Genomic DNA, 19,675 nt, shown 5'->3' with positions numbered 1-19,675 from the left:
GGTCCAGTGTCCCCTACAAAGTTTCCTGGCTAAGAGCCAAACTAGATACGAAAGCATCCCTGAGTCCACCCCAGGAACGCCCCTGCCATTTTGGGGGATGAAGTTCCCTGTGCTGACAAAATCCGCAAGGGGCTGATCCTGATCCATGGTGAAGGGGGGGAGGGACACCATTTTCAAGGATCCAAACGAGGGTTGGGGGGAGTAGCATGTACTCAATCAAATGGGCCTGGAGTATGAAACCGTGTGCTTCCAACGAGAGACTCAGATCTAGCCATACCACGTCAAGCACACACGGGTGAAAGGTAGTCAGCTTTGAGAGAGGAGATGATTCCTCAGCCCTTTTGGTAACACCGTCCATCTCTTGGGGACGGTTATAGCTGAGCAGTCGCCTTGGACTAGCCGCCTCCCTTGTTCCTGTGCTTTTTAACAGCAACAGGCATTGGGTGAGGATGCTCGTGCCTCCCGTACTGCGAAGGACGCTGCTGTCTTACATCCGCATGCCAAGAAGCTCTTGGGTACCAGAACAGACCAGGAAGCTGTTTCCCCTCTGGTCAGTTTGAACCCCCGACCTGAAGCTCTTCCGTCTATTCTCATCTTGATCTCTTGATTCTCTTCAGTGTATTTGACCATCCTGATCTCCACGCTTCCCTTTTTCCTTTTATCGAGTTACCTTTTTTTTAAAAAGTATTTACTGTGAGCCTGCTGGTTTTTTTTTTTTTTAGATGTTTGTCTTTGTAGTACATTTTAGATGCTGTTAGAAATATTCAGGGATGATGGGAAAAGCTTTTTGCCTGAGTAATTCCTGTGTGTCTCAGCGCTGTGGAAGGCACAGGATCTCAGGGCCAGATGAGAAGCTATATATATAGTCCTTAGAAAACAAAAGTGTTTGTGCTAGGATGAATTTTTTTTACATGTTGAGCTGCACAAATCTGTATAAATTCAGGCATGGTTGTGCTTAGTTTTAATCAATAAATAGGTGTTTTACAACCTCTTGCAATGATGTGCTTTTTAAAAACAACAATGTGAACTGCAAATATATTGTGATTTGGAAGCTTGGCTTAAAGTTGCACAGCTGTTATTCTCTGCATGCCCCACTTGAGAGTTAGTAAGTTCGAACTCTGTGGACGTTACCTCTTGAGCGTGTGTGTATAGGAACAGGAGCAGCCAAGATGAATAGGCCTTGCTTCTGCCTGTCCTGCTATTGGTCAGTTATCTTAACATCAGGAGTGATCAGATATTCTGCAGGGATAAGGGTTGGGTGAAGGCTGATGCATGCCTACCTCTGGAAGCAGGGTTGCTCTTTAAAGAAGAAACAGGAGGATTTTAGGATGTATGAGAGGGGGCTGTGGCTCAGGCTCAGAGATCCCTGCACAAGATCCCAGGTTCAGCTCTGCCATTTCCAGGAGAAGGCTTCTGGGTACCAGGGCTGGGCAGGAGCCCTGGAGCGCTGTCACCAGGCAGAGCAGACAATTCTGGCTCCATGGGACAGGTTTGTGTGTGCTGCCACGTACGTAGCCTGTAACACAGTGGTAAAGCACGTGTTTTGCGTGCAGGAGGGTTCCAGGTTCAGTTTCTGGTACCGGAAAAGAGCAAGATGCAACAGGAGAGGTTTTTGTTTGATTCTTATAAATCCCAACACATTTCATGAATAGCTTTGTTAGGGGGTCTAATAAAGCAAAATGAAAAAATAATAAAACAAATTACTAACCATTTAAAATCAAATTAGTTACTAAAATCCTTCCAAACAATATCATGAGCATTATGTAGGGAGCCATATATTTAGACCGATGGGGTACAAAAGTTGTCATTAAATACAAAATATGAGAGCAATTTGTGAAAACAAAGTACTGGATATTCGTTTTTAAAATCTTTTTGTGCATTTGATCAAGGTGGAAGTGAGAGAAGTTTCTGGTCAACTATATTCATTTTCGTGAGGGACTATTCAGGCTCCTGAAACACCTTGTAAAGAAGGAACCCTGCAGTTAGAAGCCTGGATCAAGAAGAATGTTTTAACCTGGTACCTACAGGGCTATAAACTGGGCAACAAGTGAATCTCAAGAGGAAAGGCATTCCAGAGAGGAGGTGCCACCACTGAAAAAGCTCCGTCTCTTGTTGCAGGCTGCCTCATTTCTGCAGGTGGTGGACACAGAACAGAAGTGGGGAAGAGAATCTGAATAGGTGAACTGGATAGTACAGGGAAGAGCCAGTCTTACAAGTACTCTCGCCCCAAGCTGCATAAGGCCTTAAAGATCCCCAATTGCTTGTTTTCAGATTTCTCAGCTTCTCTATAGTTCTTACATATAAACAGAAGTAGTATTTAGCTTTACAATCTCCAGGTGGTGGCTGGAGATCTCCCAGAGTTGCAGTTGGGTCTCCAGGATACAGTTATCAGTTGCCCTGTAAAAAAATGGCTGCTTTGAAGGGTGAACTATAGCATTATACCCTACTGAGATCCCTCCCCACCCTAAACTCTGCTGTCTCTAGGCATCCCCCCCCCATCTCCAGGAATTCTAACCTGGAGCTGGCAACCCTTCTAGTGGGGGGTCTGCCTGCCAGCATTGGTGTGGTGTGAAGCACACGCAGCAGTAGTGGCAGACCCTTGAACGGATGTTGTGAGAAGCTGATGCCTTCAGCATCCCAAGCAGGGCCCTGAGCAACAGCTCTTCTCGGTATTTTTAATACGGCCCTGTGGTGGAACGACCCTGCTGACTCGCAAGCCCCACCCCATTTGACCTTCTGAGATACCTAGGCACCAGTGGGCACCCAAGTCTCCACCTGGCATCACGCTGCTACCCTTGAAGGGGTTTTCTTTTGTGCTTTTGGTACCGCTGCCACTAACTGGCTGTTTTAGGAACTGCCTGCCAATGGGTGCTCTTGCATGGCAGATGATTTAGTTGCTGAAGTATCCATACCTGAAAGAACTCTCCCACAATGAGGCCTTGAGTCGAAGTGCCCTTTCATTTCGGACTTTTGGTGTAAATTGCTAGCAGATTTTACACGCTGCCACATTATGGTCTTTGCCTAGGCATGCTAGACTCGGCTCGTGCTGGTCGAAGTGCGTCATTTTTGTGGCACATTGGCCACAGCTTTTGAATAAGACCTTAGATTGTGACATATGGTCCGATCAACTTTTTCACTCACAGAAGTCGATATAATGAAATTCCAGACTGAAATGCAAAATCAAGTCTGTTAGTCATGTCAGAAATCGGGGGGGGGGGGGAACGCTAAGACAAAATATGGTGCACAAGAGCAGTGCCTCTTCTCGTGGTGGTCCAGAGAACTTGGGGGCAGGGATGAATCGCTCCTCTGGCAGGTCACATGACCATTTAGGCAGGAAAAGCGGTTGCTTATGTGGCTTAGGAGTGACCCCTTAATGGAGCTTTAGCTATAAAAATTCTCCAGTTGACAGGCCTGTGTGCATGAGCAGTCTCAATGTGTGCCCGCAGGGAAGAACTTGATGAACAAAAGTTATAGGTACGTACAACCCTGGTTTTTAGGAACTACCCACTGAGAGGCCCTTATGCTGCCTGCTTCCTTTCCATGTTGCAGTTCTAAGGCCTCACCTTATGCGTGCTTCTCCCACTTGCCAGTGACTAGTTACCAAGACAGCTTACGACACTTGCGCACTCCTGAGAAAAAGAGGTATTTATCTACTGTTTCCCTTCCCTTGACACCCATTTTGAATAGTGCGTTCAAACGGTGGAAGTCTCGAATACGGACAACAACTACCAGCATCCAAAATAATAATTTATTAAAAGTAAAATGTCAGCACAGCAATGGATTGAGCAAGGAATACAATAGAAAGGTGTGAATACACAGTTCCTCTTCCCCTCGCTCTGTACGCACTCTAGCTGATCTTTCTATAAGGCAGGCGCGTTAACTTAGAATTTACAGAGCTCTAAAAGCTACCTATTACATGGTGTCTTTGGTCACACAGATCAAGATGGGTAGCTGTGTTAGTCTGTCTAGCAGTGGAAAAGAGCAAGAGTCCAGTAGTACCTATAAGACTAACAAAATTAGTGGTAGGGTATGAGCTTTCATGAGCCACAGATCACTTCTTCAGATACAGCTAGCATGTGAGTCCAGCTGCTGTATCTTGGAGAATGGAGTGATTACAGAAGCCGAATAATAGCCGATGAATGACAATAGCAAGTGTGATTAAAAAGGGTTGGGTATGCAGAGGGGTAGTAGGTATTGAGAAGTCAGCATTGGTAATGAGACAGGAAGCCTTTGTCTCGCTTCAGCCCAGGTGGATGCATTGTCTTGAGCTTCGTTATCAGTTGCAATTCAGCAGTCTCTTTCTAATCTCCCTTTGAAATCCCTCTGCAGCATAACTGCTACTTTTAGGTCAGCAACTGAATGTCCTGGAAGGTTAAAATATTCCTCCACTGCTTGCCTTTGTCATTCGTCAACTATTATCATTCGGCCTCTGTAATCACTCCACTCTTCAAGATATAAGGACAGATGGACTCACATTCTAGCTGTATCTGAAGAAGTGAGCTTTGGCTCACAAAAGCTCATACCCTATCACTAATTTTGTTAGTCTTATAGGTGCTACTGGACTCTTGCTCTTTTGTTCAAGCAGCCAGCCTTTTGTCTGCTCCATGTGGCAATGGTGGCCTTCACCTGGAGTTCAGATATGAGAACGCCTTCCCCTAGATGAAATCAGCCGTAATGGACCACCAAAAAGTGGCCTCTCTCTCTTCATAGCAAGGGATTTTGTAATCTCTGATTGCTTATCTGCCTCCCTTCTGGGTCAAAGAATTCCTTCTTGAAACTTCCACAAAGATACAATCTAGTTCCTCACACACCTCCAAGTGACTGCATTCCTTCCAGGTATCAGGTTCCCAGTTAAGGTGTGAGCTGACCATTTTACTGTCTGTGGCCAGGAAGGCTATTAGCATTTCTAAAGTTTTGATAGGTGGTACTTGGGAGCAATTGACTTCCCCTTTCCTGCCTATCTTCCGCTGGGAGACAGAAAAAGCTTTTAAAAGCCCAAACTTCCAAACAAAATGCATTCCTCCATGGGTCCCATCAGGATCCATGGTGCCTTACAGAGTTTCTCAAGCAAAAAGAGAATCCCTGCTTCTAGGGGTTTGAATGCACCCATTCTGGGCATGAGGAGGAGGAAAGGTGTGTATGTCCTGGCAAACGCGGCTGCAGTCCTGTATACTCAGTTTATTAGTCACAACTGCTACAGCTTTTTTTTCAACGTGAAGCTCAAGGAAGCGGGGGGAGGGGGAGACCTTACAGAAGAGGTCCGATATCAGGACCCAGGTGCAGTTTGCTTCAAGGTAACTGCATCATAATCTGGGACTAACCCCCTTTTCTTACACTGAAATTTATCTCCCAAGTAAATATACATGGCCCTGACCTAGATAGCCCAGGTGAGCCTGATTTCATCAGATCTCAGAAGCTACGCAGAGTCCGCCTTGGTTAGTAATTGGAGGGGAGACCTCCAACAAAGACCAGGGTGGCAGAGGCAGGCAATGGCAAACCACCTCTGTTAGTCTCTTGCCATGAAGATCCCACCAAGGGTCACCCTAAGTCAGCTATGACTTGAGGGCACTCTCCACCACCAAATATGCATGAGATTGGGTCATAAGTCAAATCATTTTGAACGTCGATAATGAACCGTTGCATTTATTACGGTACTTGTGTGCATCCAAAGCACCTCCTCTGCATTCTCTTGCTCTAATTCTTACAACCCGGAAAAGTAGATTCGTGTTGTTATTCCCATATTTGCAGGTGGGTGGAGCAAAGGCAGGAAGAGAATGGCTTGCCGAAGTCTACCTTTTGAGTGACAGATGCAGGATCTGAACACAGGACTCACAGATTCATAGTGCAGTCACTTCGCTACTTTTCGAACAATGATTTGGAGAGAAAGAGATGTAAACAGGGAACTCTGATGGCAGACCCAAAGCACTCTCATTCATGCACGAACAGGATGTTTCCATCTCTATTTGTTTTATAAAAGTTATCTCAAATACTAGCAGAAATTTCCTGTCTTCTGCATTTCAGGGTAGGTCACCATCAAAAATTAAAGAGAGAGAAATCAAATATAACCTACTGCCTCCACAAAGGGCATTTGGGCAAAAAACGGAAATTTATTTGTTTTTAAAACCAAGCATGGCTTCCTCTGCCCACAGAAAAATTGTAAAAACCTCCCAGTTAAAACTTTTGTTAACTGAAAATGAAACAAAGAATGTAAATCATGCTCACACAATAGCATTAGTAAATTACAAAATAAGACATGGTAAAAGTTACATCTGTGCAGCAGACATAAGAATGCCTCCAGGTAAAATCCTGCACCCACAGCATTGCAGCATAGATCCCACTGAAACCGGGGATTTATGCACCATTAACTGTGAGTGGTGTTGCAGTCTGCAAAGAGCAGTGCTCAAATCATAAGGGTCCCTACTGTTTGCCTTAGCCTTCCCTACGAGGGGGGCCCCCAACCTTTCTAAGCCTGTTGGCACTAGATGGTGAGTGCAACAACAAAATGACTACTGTAAGAAGTGGAACCAACCACAAAAGATCAGGAAGTGAGGTTATGCATAACTCTAACAATTCTTCAGCGTTTAAGGCAGAAGCTGTGTTTAACAGGATACTTTTTAAAATGAACATATTGTTTAGAAAATATTTTCTTGCATATACACCACTCATCTTAAGTAATACAGTGAAGATTCTTGTGCTGTAGGGGCAATTGCTGCTGAAACAAATTCTTTAAAATGTGTACAGCCAATCAGATCTCCAATGGTTACAGAGAAGCCCTGCTGGGCAAAAGACCCATATGGCCCCACCCACTTTCTAAAAACACTTGGCAGGTGCCAGGAAAGGTTTCCACGGGTGTCACAGTGCCCATGGGCACCATCTTGGGGAATTTGCTCCACTAGTTGTTTTAAGAACTACACTAATGTGGGAGTTATACACTGTATTAAAGCCACCCCCCCCCGATCCTTCTCTCTGCCCCGATCATTTGAGCACTGACTCCTCACAGCTCAGCAAAAGGTATGCAACTTAGCCCTTCAGCTGTGGCCTCCAAAAGACTGCCACTGATGCTCACCAGGCAATCTGAACATTGTTTCCCGCCCCTCCATGTTTTGTTCTCTCTTTCTGTAAAACATGCCAATAATACACATAGGGCAGTGTCTCTTTCACTGAGAGAGAGCTAGATGGAAGGGTCTGCTCTCAAATTATTAAAAAGTCTCTTTCCTCCAGATGGATTTTTTCATGTCTGTTCAGTATTGCTCTTTGAGTGAAGCTCTCCCCACACTGCTGGCACTCGTATGGCTTTTCCCCTGTGTGGATTCTCTGATGCCGGATCAGTACTTCTCGCTGATTAAAGCTTTTCCCACACTCAGAGCACTCATATGGCTTTTCTCCCGTATGGATCTTCTGATGCCGAACCAGTGAATCCCTCCGACAGAAATTCTTCCCGCACTCGGAACATTCATAAGGTTTCTTCCCCGTATGGATTTTCTCATGCCGTATCAGGCTCTCCCTCTGGCTGAAGTATTTCCCACACTGGGTGCATTCATGAGGCTTCTCGCCAGTGTGTGTCCCTCTGTGTCGTATAAACCCTTCTCTCCAGTTGAAGCTTTCCCCGCACTCAGAGCACTGGAACAGTTTAGGCCTTACGTGGATCCTCTGGTGTTTCGCAAGGTAATTCTTTTTCTGGAAGCGTTTCCCACAGACCAGGCATTCATGAAGGGATGCTCCACCGGGGATCATCTGGTTGGGAACATGCCCCGATTTACAGTGATACCATTTCCCAGCTTTGGAGTGAAAAAACTTATTCAACCGGGTGTGCCTCACAGCGTCCTTCATTGTGTTGGGACCCTCCACATCCTTCACAGATTCATTCCATCCCTTCTTTCCATCCGAGTCACATCCTTGCTCATGGATCTCAGCAATCAGAGAAGCTTTTCCTTGGGATATCTCCAGTGACATGCTGTATATTTCCTCTGACTCGCTATTTTCTTCCGGGGAATATTCCTCCTTGATCTCGCTTAGATCCTCATCACCTGTAGGGACAAAGACAAACATATTCTAGAGGGGTCCACTTGAGCCAAAATAACAGAAAGTTTTGTGGGTTCTCGAAGACTGACAAACTGTGATCAAGGGGGCCACAATAAACTTGTTACATTTTTAAGGGAACATGCAATTCTGTTAATACAGATGAGTCACTTCATATCTTTGGATCTGTTAACTTCCATGATAAGGATGTTTTTGTGCAGGCTTCCCCACATGTAACTTTAAAAAAACCAAAAACCTGTGGTTTAAATATCCAAGATCTCTGCTTTGTTCTGACAGTATCACTCTCTGGGATGGGATACAGGGGAGAGATTGACTCCACATGCGTTTAATGTATTCTTATCCTCTGGAGTTTCTACTGAAAGACAGAAAGACTGCTTCCCTCTGTTCCCTGTCCTTCATGTGGTACAGAAAAGCACATTAATGGAGAGGAGAGTTATGAGAAGCATGAAAAGGAAGTGGGACCAGACTGAGATTGAGAGAAGAAGGGGTGGGAGCAGACCAACGCAAGCATTGGGGAAAGAAGAAAGATCAAATACATCCCAATAAGCAGCTACGTCAGAGGGGTCCATAGGGAACTGAAACACAAGGGACATAAATCATGATGTAAGGTGAACATGTAAAGTGATTCATATTCCCCATGCAGGACGAAGCTAAGGGAAAGAAGAGGATAAAAACCCTGACCCATTGGACATCCTATTAACCAGGGTTAAGGGCCCAAATGTACAGTAAAACCATGATTTTGTTTGCCAAATTATAAGAAGACCCCAGCAAAACCTGTTTGTCACCTTGCAACCAAACAGACAGAGAAACTATCTGAACCATGTTTAGTTCAGCGCAGATGTAAAAACCATGGTTAATGCAAATGCCACTTCAAACCACAGCTTCACCTCCTGGCTCGTGGACAACCCTTAACCATGGCTTTTGTTATTCAGACAGTTAAGGAAAATAACCCATGGGTAAGCAAGCAGGACGGCTGCATTAACCTAACAAATGGTTCTGCAGAGATCCATGCACAAAACCGCCCTCTGGACTAGACTGGAAGCTAAATCTGCTACTGAAGAAGCCAATTTGCCGGATGCGGAAGCGACAGCCTCCTTGGGTGTTTATCTTTACTTGCTGGCTCACAAAGGTGAAAGCTGCCAAGGCAAATAGGAATTTTTAAAATCATCACCAGTATAGGTTTACTGAACTTTGTAAAACAGAATACTAAGAGAAGACTTCAAGATTTTTTTAAATTTTATGAACTTTATTTAAAAGAGAAAAAAGAGACACTTGCAGAGTAGTTTTTCCATGCTGACAGCATGGTCTCTAGCATGGGCTGTGCCTCTGTGTCGCCGTTATCACCCCCCACCCCCTTACCGAATTAGGCTCCCTCACCAGAGAGGCTTCCTGGAAAGGCTTCACCCTCCTCAGAGTCCTGGACAAAGACCATTTCTCCTTGATCCATCTGGGATGTGGCTTCCGGTTTGGGAATCACAAACCCTCCTTTGGGTTGGACAGAGAGAGAAACAAAATCAGAAGCACTGAGGGAACATATTTGGAGAAGCAGGGAGGATTATTTATGTTGTCCAGTCTAGCCATATGAGCGGGGCGGGGCTGAAACCAAGGGAAGGCTTCTTCATCAAAATTTCACTGGTGAAATGTTGATGCACAGGCCTTGCCATTAGACATGAGGCATCTGCTCCCCACTTTAGGATTTAATATCTGGAAACCCTGGGGGAGGGAACCAGTTCTGAGGAATGATGTGACCAACTCACCCTAACAAAATTTTAATAAGCCAAAATTAGAGACAGAGATCTACCATGGCGCAGAAGTGTCCCTATTTACCAGAGACGGGTAGAATTCTTTAATTCTCCCCAACTCTGGCTTCCTTTCAAAAATGGACCAATTCTTCTGAGCCTTCAGGAGGTGTATTTAGCCTGTTTCTGCCACTGGTATTTGGTTTCTGTTTTGGTGGGGTTGGGAATCCATAATTTCCCTCAGAATGTCCAGTTCAGAACTCCTTTGACAATACTGGAGATTGAAGCATGCGTACGCAAAGGTGGAACTCTGCTAAGCCCTTCTGAGACAGGTTTCCTATGAGACTGCATATCCTTTCACAATGTAGAATACAGAAAGCTTGTCAGTCAAAATGTATCTCTTTGCACATTCAGGTAATACCGTACTGGGTTGTAGTGAGATGTCTGGGGTGGCAGTTCATCAATTATGTAATTCTCTTTTAGAGTTTAAGGCCTAGCTGTGACAGAGCCTTGTCTTGGCTGTGCCGTTATGAACCCATTACTGGTGAAAGCTTGCATGACTGGTGTTCTGTATTTTTTTTAAAAAAATTCTTGCATGCAGAAATGTAGCATGTCAGGGAGAAGGAAGAGCTAGCTGTGTTTATAATGTTTTTATTGAATTATTTTATATATTATTTTAAATGCTGATTTAACGTTCAAATGTTTTTTATGTTCGCTGTCTTGTGGATCCCTATTTGGGTGGAATGGTGGTGTTAATATGTTTTAAATAAATAGTTTCCTAGCTATAGGGAATTGTTTCATACAAAGGAGCATTCAGCCACGAGAAAGCCCACCAAAGAGGGTTTCTAAAGCAACAGCCAAGACCCAGGCTAACTGCCTCAATGAGAACTAGGCCGTAGGCTCTGGTGGAAGAGGGTTGTGCAGTTTAGGAACAGTCACCCCAAATACCTCCAACAAGAAATTTTATTTAGGAATTGTATATAGTTTTATTTTCTTGATTCAGGAAATGAATATGCTGCCTCTCCTGAGTCCTGCTTTTAGAATCAGCAGAAACCCATTTTTATATTGGTTCATATCATAACGAAACTTTTGTTCAAGGCCATCAGCTAAAGGCGTTTCTTGATGAATTGTCAGTCCTCCGGCAGACATACTGGCTCAATGATTGACTCAAAATGCATATACACAGACTGTAAAACTTCATGGAAAGGGCTTTCATTTTTTAAGGATCCAGAAGGCCAGAAACAGAACTTTTTAAAAAGCCACCACAGAAAGAATGGCCAGCTTTAAGGTTTTCTTTTTCAATACTTTGGAGTGTATGAAATAGTCCCTGTTCGGCAGGGCACAAGAGTCCGAAACAGCTCCCATAAACGGACAAGTTCAAACCTCAACTCTGCCCGCCCCGCAATTGTCATCTTTCTGGTTTCTAATCACAGAAGGGGGGTGAAAGAAAACCTACCTAAGGAGCTGATATCCTCTGAGTTCTCTTGCATGACTTCCCAGTGCAGAGTTCCTTGACTGGAGTTCAACATGGCCCAGTCAGCATTATCCAAAGACATATTCATCTCATTCAAATGTTCAGGCTCCTGAAACAGGAAAGCATACCCATTCATACCACACTGCCACCCGCTTTGAAAATGTGTGTATGGAAAGTGCTGTCCAGTCACAGCTGACTTAGGGTTACCTCTGAGTTTTTAAGGCAAGAGAGGAGCAGAGGTGGCAGTGACCCGGACTCGCTTGATGGTTTCCCATCCAAGTACTAATCAGGGCTGACTCTGCTTAGCTTCTAAGAGCTGACGAGACAAGGCTAGCCTGGGTGTTTTAAAATACCATGTATTTTTCAACTACTCACTTAAATCGGTTTTCTGCTCTTTCTCAGTGCAAAGTACATGTCGTTTTCACCACCGAGACACCAAGCGATAGAGCCATGCCGCTCTGCCCTCATAGCACATCACGATCCATGCAGGATTTCAATGCTTACCAGAAATTCTGTCAACATGACACTCTTGATCTCTCTCTGTTGCTATGTTTTAAAAGGGTTCCAGGCGCTGCATAAAATTCCTTAGATAGGACAGGGAAGTGAAGTGTAGTGGATGTCAGGGAACGACTAATGAGACCTGGGTTCAAATCTTCACTTGTGCACGAAACTCACTGGATGGTCTTGGGCCAGTCAGCCCAACCTACCTTACAGGGTTGTTGTGAGGATAAAGCAAAGGAGGGGAGCATCACATACAGCACACCCCAAACTCCGAAGAGCAGGATACAAATCTAGCAGTTGGACAGATTAGACCTGGGCCTTGCCCCTTCAGTGAATGGCCACTCTCCACGTACCTCATCCAGTCCATCTTCAGCTACATCTGGGTTTTCAGGAGGCAGCACTGAGCTAGGATGACTTGTAGACATTCCTCTGCTGCCTATGAGGAACGGAAAGGAGGAGGCGATTTCAGGAAAAGGAATTCATGAGATTTTTTTTCATTCCTTATGGTTAAGCTGCCATCTCCACCCCACTCTTCCAGAAACGCAAATATCATTTTAACTCCCGGAAACATCTAATAACATTTTCTCGCCATCAGCTGGATGCCAAGTGTATACCACGCTACATTTTTAAATGCTCTAAATCATTCTCATTATTTTCTAGGGCTGAGAATTCAACTAATTTAGCTGTTGGGATCATTTTGTTTAAGGAAAATGGTGTGTAAGTGTGTGTGTGAGGGGGTGCTTTTTATTTATGCTTATTCAAATTATATATTAAATACATGTCATACAAAAATAATAGAATGTACAACAGGGAGAACAGAGGCCAAAAAGGGTGAACAGAGGCATCGTTATATTGGTTTAGGGTTTAACAAAATGTTATTACTGTTCTAATAAGGTACAAGCATTATGTATGTTAAGTGACATCTTTCCCTGGATTCTTAACTACACGAGGCCACCTTATATTGAATCGGACCCTTGGTCCATCAAGGGATGGCCAGGATTCTGGGAAATCTGGCCCAGCCCACTGCTGCCTGTTGTGAGCTGAGCCAGGGCTCAGGGAACACTCAGCATTCCTTAGAGGCACATTACACATAGAGAAACCTTTCATAAGATTCCATGTGTGGCACAACTTTTTCAGCTGTGGACTTTGGAACTCCCTGCCTCAGGAAAACTGTCTCAGCCTCCTTGCTTTTGGCCCCTGAGTAGCTATTAAAACTATTTGGTTCCAGAGGTTAGTTGGCAGTAGATGAACTGAGCTCATGACAAGGTGCAAATTGAGATCCTACCTTTCTCCTAGTTCTTACTGGTTCTCACTGCTGGTTGCTGCTTTTACTGCTGCTGTTTTTATGGGTGACTGCTGTTGGCCTACTGCCATTTGTTTTTGCTGCTCTTTGGATTTTAGTCTTTTGAGTTTTTTTAAACCAGTTTTTAAGTTTTCACAAGCCAAATTCTCTGCAACTTCCCCGACACTGAAGAGTAAGGTTGCCACTGTATGAACTCAACTAATCCTTACCCGGTAAACAGAGATCCCCATCTGCTTTCTCCTGGGCCTCCGTGTAGCTCTGTCTCTGAGGGACCCCCTTGGTTTCTGGACTCACAGCCAGCTCCTCCAATGGCACCTGGAAGAGAAATGACGATTCAGCCTAGGAGGAGGAGGCAGGGCTTGGTGGCAGGACTATGGCTAAGGGCTCCCATTGTGCTCCCCGAGATACTGTTGCTATCAGGCCACATCTGAAGAATCTCGCTATGTCTGAAAGAGAGTCTGGGAGCTGCATTCGTCAGAGCCAGCACCAGCATCCTACGCACTAAGGCCTGGGGGTCGCGGAGGTGGAAAGTACTTGGAATTCCAAGAACCCTTCTAACAGCCACAGGATGTAGTGATGGTCACTACTTTAGATGGTTTTCAGGGGGGAGCAGACAAACTTTCAAAGAGAATTAGAGCATTAGTACGGTGCGGTGGTTAGAGCATTGGACTGGAATCCGGGAGACCCAGGTTCAAATCCCCACTCTGCTATGAAAGCTTGCTAGGTAACCTTGGGCCAGTCACACACACTCACCCTACCTACCTCAAAGGGTTATTGTGAGGCTAAAAATGGAGGAGGAGAATGATGTAAGCCACTTTGGATCTCCACTGGGGAGAAAGGTGGGGCAGAAAGGAAGTAAATACATAATAGAATTAACAGAGGAGGAGCCTTTCAACAGTTAAAACAGAATGATGGTTCAATGGAGCCTGCATTTTTAGAGGCAGCAAATCTCTAAATGAACACTGTAGGGCGGAAGGCTTTGGCCTCTCTAGACTGTTTGTGAGTTTCCAGGCATCTGGTTAGCACCTACGGAAAAGAAGATATTGGAATAAATGGACTATTGGCCTAATCCAGGAAAGCTCTTCTTATGCTTTTAGTTTAAGGGGGCGGGGAATAAAGTGCCAATAGAATTTTTTAAAATTATGGTGTGGAAAATGTGGAAAAAGATTTTTTCCTTCTCTGCTATAATAATTTGGATTTACCCAATTATATCAACGAGCAGTAGATTCAGGGCAGACAAAAAAAGTAGTTCTTCACACAAAGCAATCTTACAAAATCGGCTGTCACAAAAGCTCATGTAGGGCAGTAGTTTAGAAGGTTTTAAAAGGACAAGACACCCTTTCCTGGGTAAAAAATCTATCAAAGGCTATTAGCCATGATAGCTAAACAGAACTTCCACATTCCCAGGCAGTCTACCCCACCCCCCTTCCCCAGCACCTGGCATTCAGAGAACTAAGTAAACCCTACATGCCTGCTTCTGTGCTTCTCAGAGGAATATAGCTGGTCATCATTGCAAAAAAGGATCCGGATTTTGCATCAGATGGATCTCTGGTCTGATCTATCAAGACTCTCTTTACGCCCTTAAATGTCCATCAAGCCATAACCAGGTCTAACCACTGTTTGGCTGAACTGGGGTGTGAGGGAGTCATGAACTACAGATGGTAGAAGCCCCAGATTTGCACTGAATATGGGCACTTTACTGTAAAACTTGTGCTGAGGAACCACAAAAAAGTCAAACTCAGCTTTTAGGGGCATCGGGGAGGAAGCAGTCCTTGAGGCGTGAGAGGCCCAGATAAGAATGGTCCCAAAGTGATTGTATCCCTCTTGGATTAGGTGCAGAGCAATCCCTTCTGCATGTTTACTTAGAAGTAAATCCCACTAAGCTCAGTAGGATTTAATGGGATCTAATAAGTGTGTTATAAGTTCCAGCCCTTCGGTGGAACACGCCCCCCCCCCACACAGCTGGCAGCGTTTGGGGTGAAGCATGGGGAGGGAAAAGCACTGCAAATAATGTGACCTTAGGAAGACGAAAAGGACGGGAGAAGTTCCTAGAGCTTCGCAGGCATCACGATATTTGTAATGGAGGGAAAGAGTGTCGACCGGGACACTGACAAGCCTCGTGTGTTTAAGATTGCAATCTGAATCCTATAGTATCCTCACATAAATTGTCCCAAGTTGGACAGCCAATGTGGCACTGTGATTAATAAGATTTGGAAGACTGCAGTTCAAATCCCCTGCTCTACCACAGAAGCTCACTGGGTGACTTTGGGCCATTCAATCTCCCTCAGCCCATCCTACCTCACAGGGTTGTTGTTGTGTGGAAGAACCATATAGGTAGTTCACTCCTTGGAAGCAAAAGGGGACACATTTCTGATAGACATAAAATTAAGAGATTTGAAAAGTACCACATGCTGACGCATTCCTTCCCCATCCTTTCTCCTTGTGCATGCACGAATTCCCCCACTGGAACTAACCATGGCGCAGTACAAAGGTCTTGAACCTTTTTGAGCCAGTGGGCATCTTTAGAATCCCAACACAATGTGATTGACACAGCCATAAAATGGCTGCCACAAATGGGCTGCTGCAGGAGGCGGAACATATACAAAATGGCTGCCACAACTTACTTTCAGTCACACAGTGAAGATCCTTGTGCTGTGGTAGCAGTTGCTGCCATGCCAACGTTTTAAAAAATCTGCGCAGCCAATCAAATGTCCAATGGCCAGTCAGAAGCCTTGTAGGGCAAAAGCCCCACCTACTTTCTAAAAACACTAGGTGGGTACAAAAAAGGTGTTGGTGGGTGCCATGGCACACGGGGGCAATGCATTTGGGACTCCTGGGGTAGTATTACATCTGCACTGACTGGATCATTATCCACAATTCATTTGAACCATAATTTATAGACCGTCCTCTTCCCAAGGTGTGTTTGCCACAGATGTAGCTCACATTTCTTCTTAAGACTCAAGGTAGATGCAGACATAGGGGCTGCCTCATGCATGCATGGGGCAGAAACTGCAGGCTAAATCAAAGAGACAGAGATGTGGGGTGGGATGTGATTCTGGAGAGTTATTAGGGTAGGAAACAGGTCTGAGATTTGGGTCATTACTGATTAAATGGAGCTAGTATTAATATTGGTGAATCTATGGCATAGGCAAACCTGGCAGCTTAGCCTCAAAAATGCATCGTGTTTACCTTACACATCCTGATAGTGATCTCTTTCAAACCTTACCTGCCATTCCCAGCCTTTTGCCTCTGGAGGACTCATCGGGAACTCCCCTGCCACGACTGGAGTGCCAGCCTCTAAGTCCCTGGCTCTGATCTTGCTTTGGACTTCCTGGGGCAAAATGGCCAGGAACTGCTCCAGGATCAACAGCTCCAGAATCTGCTCCTTTGAATGCCTCTCTGGCCTCAGCCACCGGTGGCAAAGCTCCCGGAGCTGGCCATAAATCCGTCGCGGGTCTTCCACCTCCCGATAGCGGAACTGTCTGAAGTGTTGGCGCAAGGTTTCCATGCGGTTGGCTTCCCTGCGCAAGATGGCTGCCTTTACTTTCCCATAATCCTTCTTGTCTCTGGCTTCTAGGCTGCTAAAGGCCTGCTGTGCTTCTCCGCTGAGTGCTGGCAGGAGCCGGGCTGCCCATTCTTCCCTGGGCCACTGGCAGGCTTGGGCAACTTGCTCAAAGGAATCCAGGAAGACCTTGGTGTCCTCCCAGGGTCCACGTCTGATCAGCTGTGGGTTTCCCCATCCTAAACAATGAGCATCAAGAGCTTTCAGGAACTCTTGACACTGGGCTGCCTGTTCCCATAGCAACCCACCCTCCAGCTGCTGTTCACTTTTTTGTGAGTCTGTCTGCCTTGGAAGTTCCTTCAAGGACGCCTCTTTGATTACGTTGGGAACTTTGTCAGTGGTTTTGACTTGGTCCTCTTCCATTTCCAAGCCTGGCTCTTACCCCTGCTGTTTACAGTGGACCAATCTGATCAGCTGGTTGTTTGAACCCTTTCTGCGCCTCGGTCCGTGGCTACTGAGAGCGAGTTCAACAAGCTGCTCTTACAGCATCCTTTTTGGATGTGAGACTCAACAGGTTCTTCTCAGAGAGCATCGCCGGTGGGTATTTCCAAACAGCAACCAAGATTGCATCTTGAGGGAAAGATAGACAGCAGCATGCAAAAGGATTTTCAAAGAAAGACCTCCTCCATGTACAGAAACAAAAAGCTGACAGGAAAAACTAGCTCCAAATCTAACTTGAAAAAAAAACCCCGACTATATATACAAAACCTAGCTCCAACCCCATTTCATTTGCAAGGACACCGCTTCTTGCTAACCCATACAGCAACCCTGTTAGGTAGGTGCAAAAGAGGATGTTCATTGCCTCTCAGCTCATCCTCATTAACGTGGCCGGACATCCTTACAATTCTAGAATTTTTCAAGGCATTTTTATTGTGTGGAGCAGGGCTAGCTTGCCACCCAAGAAGTCACTTGGGGCATTAAATAGGCAGGGGTGCCACAAATGAGGAGGCAAAATAAACGGCTTGTGCCTGTGGTTGCCTCCTAGATCTTCCATTTCCATCAGCCCTCAGGGACATTCTGCAACTCTTTAGAGATGGGGCAGCATGAGTGGGGAGCCTGTGTCTGTGCTGCCTGGAGCCAGTAGGAAACCACTGCAGTAAGCAAGCCTCCTCACTGGTCAGGGGGAGGGGAGATCATTTCTTATATCCGCTTCATGAGGCAAAATCAATAGAGCTGGCCCAGGCCAAAGGCGATGTGCGAAACGGATTTAAAAAATTTCTTACCAGCACACAGGAAGAGGCAACATGGTGCAATGGTTAGAGGGTTAGACTAGGGCTGGAGAAATCCAGGTTCAAATCCCCATTCTTGCCACACGGTTCACTGCGTGGCTCTGTGTCAGTCACTCCCTCTCCGAGGATGTTTGTGAGGATAAAACGGAGGTGGGTTATGGATGCTGCCCTGAGCTCAAGGGAAGAAGACTAGGATAAAATGTGGAAAATAAAAGTTACATGTATAAAAGAATGAGAAAAATTTCCTCCTATGCTGCTATATATTACATGTAATATATAGCAGCATAGGAGGAAATTTTTCTCGTTCTCTTACAGTACGTAGAACATGGTGTCCTCTAACAAAGCCAACTGGTCTATGCAGACCAAAGATAAATACTTCTACTACAAGATTTGGTGATAGGAGTTAACTTAAAAATCACTATTTAAAAAAGAAAAGAAGTGGACGAAGTCACAGAGGGCAAGTCTATCAATAGCTAGTACATCTCATCACTAGACAGAACCTCCACCTTTAGAGGCCTGTATGCCCACCTGTTGCTGACAACAAACTCAAGAAAGCTTAATGTGCTAAACTTTTATGTTCCTGAGGGCTGTTACATGGACAAAGTAACATATAACATTCTTGCTCTGATTCCAAACCCAGCCTCATTTCCTTTTCTCCCCAACCCTCCAGGAGCATGGGGAAAAAACCCAGCTTCAGATACTCTGTAGAGATCCACTTAGCTCCCGAATACAAATTCCAAAAAGTTCAAGGTTTAAATATTGTGCCACAGAACATCTATTTTCAACGCTAAGGGCACAATCCGGGAACACAGAAAGTTAAAAAAAAGTAGATTGCATGTACCTCTGAGCAAGTGCAGAGTGTAACCCTCTCCTTTACAGAAAGGCAGATCAGAAATGGGGGAGGGAGGAGGCCAGAGATTACTTCTGGTATGCGTGTAGTACTTTAGACATTCTGTAAAGCGCCTAGAAATTTTAGGCACTTCGATAAAAGAAATTAAGCAGTGATCAAGTTCAAAGGTCCACCCTGAGGATGTGTGTGTGTGTATGTGGGGGGGGGGGTGCTCGACACAGCCCCGGACGGCTAAATCTTTCTTCTTTGCAACTCCCCCCGCCCCCAAGCCAATCTCCCCCTTTCAAACTCACCTCTGTTCCGCAGTCATTCAGAAGCAGGCATGTCCCCTCCCAACAAAACAGGAAAGAGGCAGGCGGGGGGGGGGCACAACTCGACTTCCAGTCCCACCTCCCTTCTCAAATTTCCCAGTCTTTCCAGCTTAACCCTTTGAACGCCTCCCCCATCATCTGGAAAGGAAGACTGGCAAGATGCAACAATTTTAGCCACGCTCCTCCTCCTCCGGCAGGACGAGCCCCATTGACCTCAGTGGGGTTTGCTTCCTAGTAGAGACTAGAGAGGCTCCCGCTGCAAAGCTGAGAAGTGTGGGGGCGGGAGGGATGCTCGGACCGAGCCAAAGAGGCAGGAAAGAGTAACGCGCCCCCTCCGATTTCCGGTCTCCTTTTGACACGAGGAAGAAGTCAGCATAGGAGGAGCTGCAAGGAAGGGACTCGCCGTGAGCCGCGTTGAGATAACAAGGGTTTCACACGAAAAACAGCAGACACGCTAGTAATACCCGGTTATCTCATATTGGATCTCTTCCACACTTGTGCTCTGCTTCATTTTCTAATCATTTTTGTATAAGCAATGATAAAAAAACCATCAAAGAACGATTATTTATACCCTGGCTTTCTCCCCAGTGGAGACTCAAAGCCGCTTACATCATTCCCCTTCTCCAATTTTTCCCTACAACAATCCCGTGAGGTAGAACAGTAGGA

The 19,675-nt window shown here is 45.4% G+C and overlaps 1 protein-coding gene across 2 annotated transcripts; it reads right to left on the bottom strand.

Moving 5' to 3' along the window:
* Positions 1 to 4,550: 4,550 nt before the first annotated feature.
* LOC129327142 (zinc finger and SCAN domain-containing protein 30-like) lies at positions 4,551 to 19,123 on the bottom strand. 2 transcript variants are annotated; one of them, XM_054975610.1, is made up of 7 exons: positions 18,992 to 19,123; positions 16,284 to 17,189; positions 13,267 to 13,372; positions 12,108 to 12,190; positions 11,236 to 11,362; positions 9,418 to 9,525; positions 4,551 to 8,027 (listed from the first exon to the last, which is right to left on the bottom strand). In XM_054975610.1, exons 2-7 carry the CDS (start codon positions 16,980 to 16,982, stop codon positions 7,192 to 7,194), a joined length of 1,959 nt encoding a protein of 652 aa, XP_054831585.1. In that variant the 5' UTR covers positions 16,983 to 17,189; positions 18,992 to 19,123; the 3' UTR covers positions 4,551 to 7,191. The 2 variants fall into 2 exon arrangements, with proteins under 2 accessions (XP_054831585.1, XP_054831586.1); XM_054975611.1 differs by lacking the exon at positions 9,418 to 9,525.
* Positions 19,124 to 19,675: the final 552 nt, after the last annotated feature.

The sequence above is a fragment of the Eublepharis macularius genome, chromosome 4, assembly GCF_028583425.1.
Source record: "Eublepharis macularius isolate TG4126 chromosome 4, MPM_Emac_v1.0, whole genome shotgun sequence".
NCBI lineage: Eukaryota > Metazoa > Chordata > Lepidosauria > Squamata > Eublepharidae > Eublepharis > Eublepharis macularius.
This window is presented reverse-complemented; position numbering and strand designations above follow the sequence as displayed.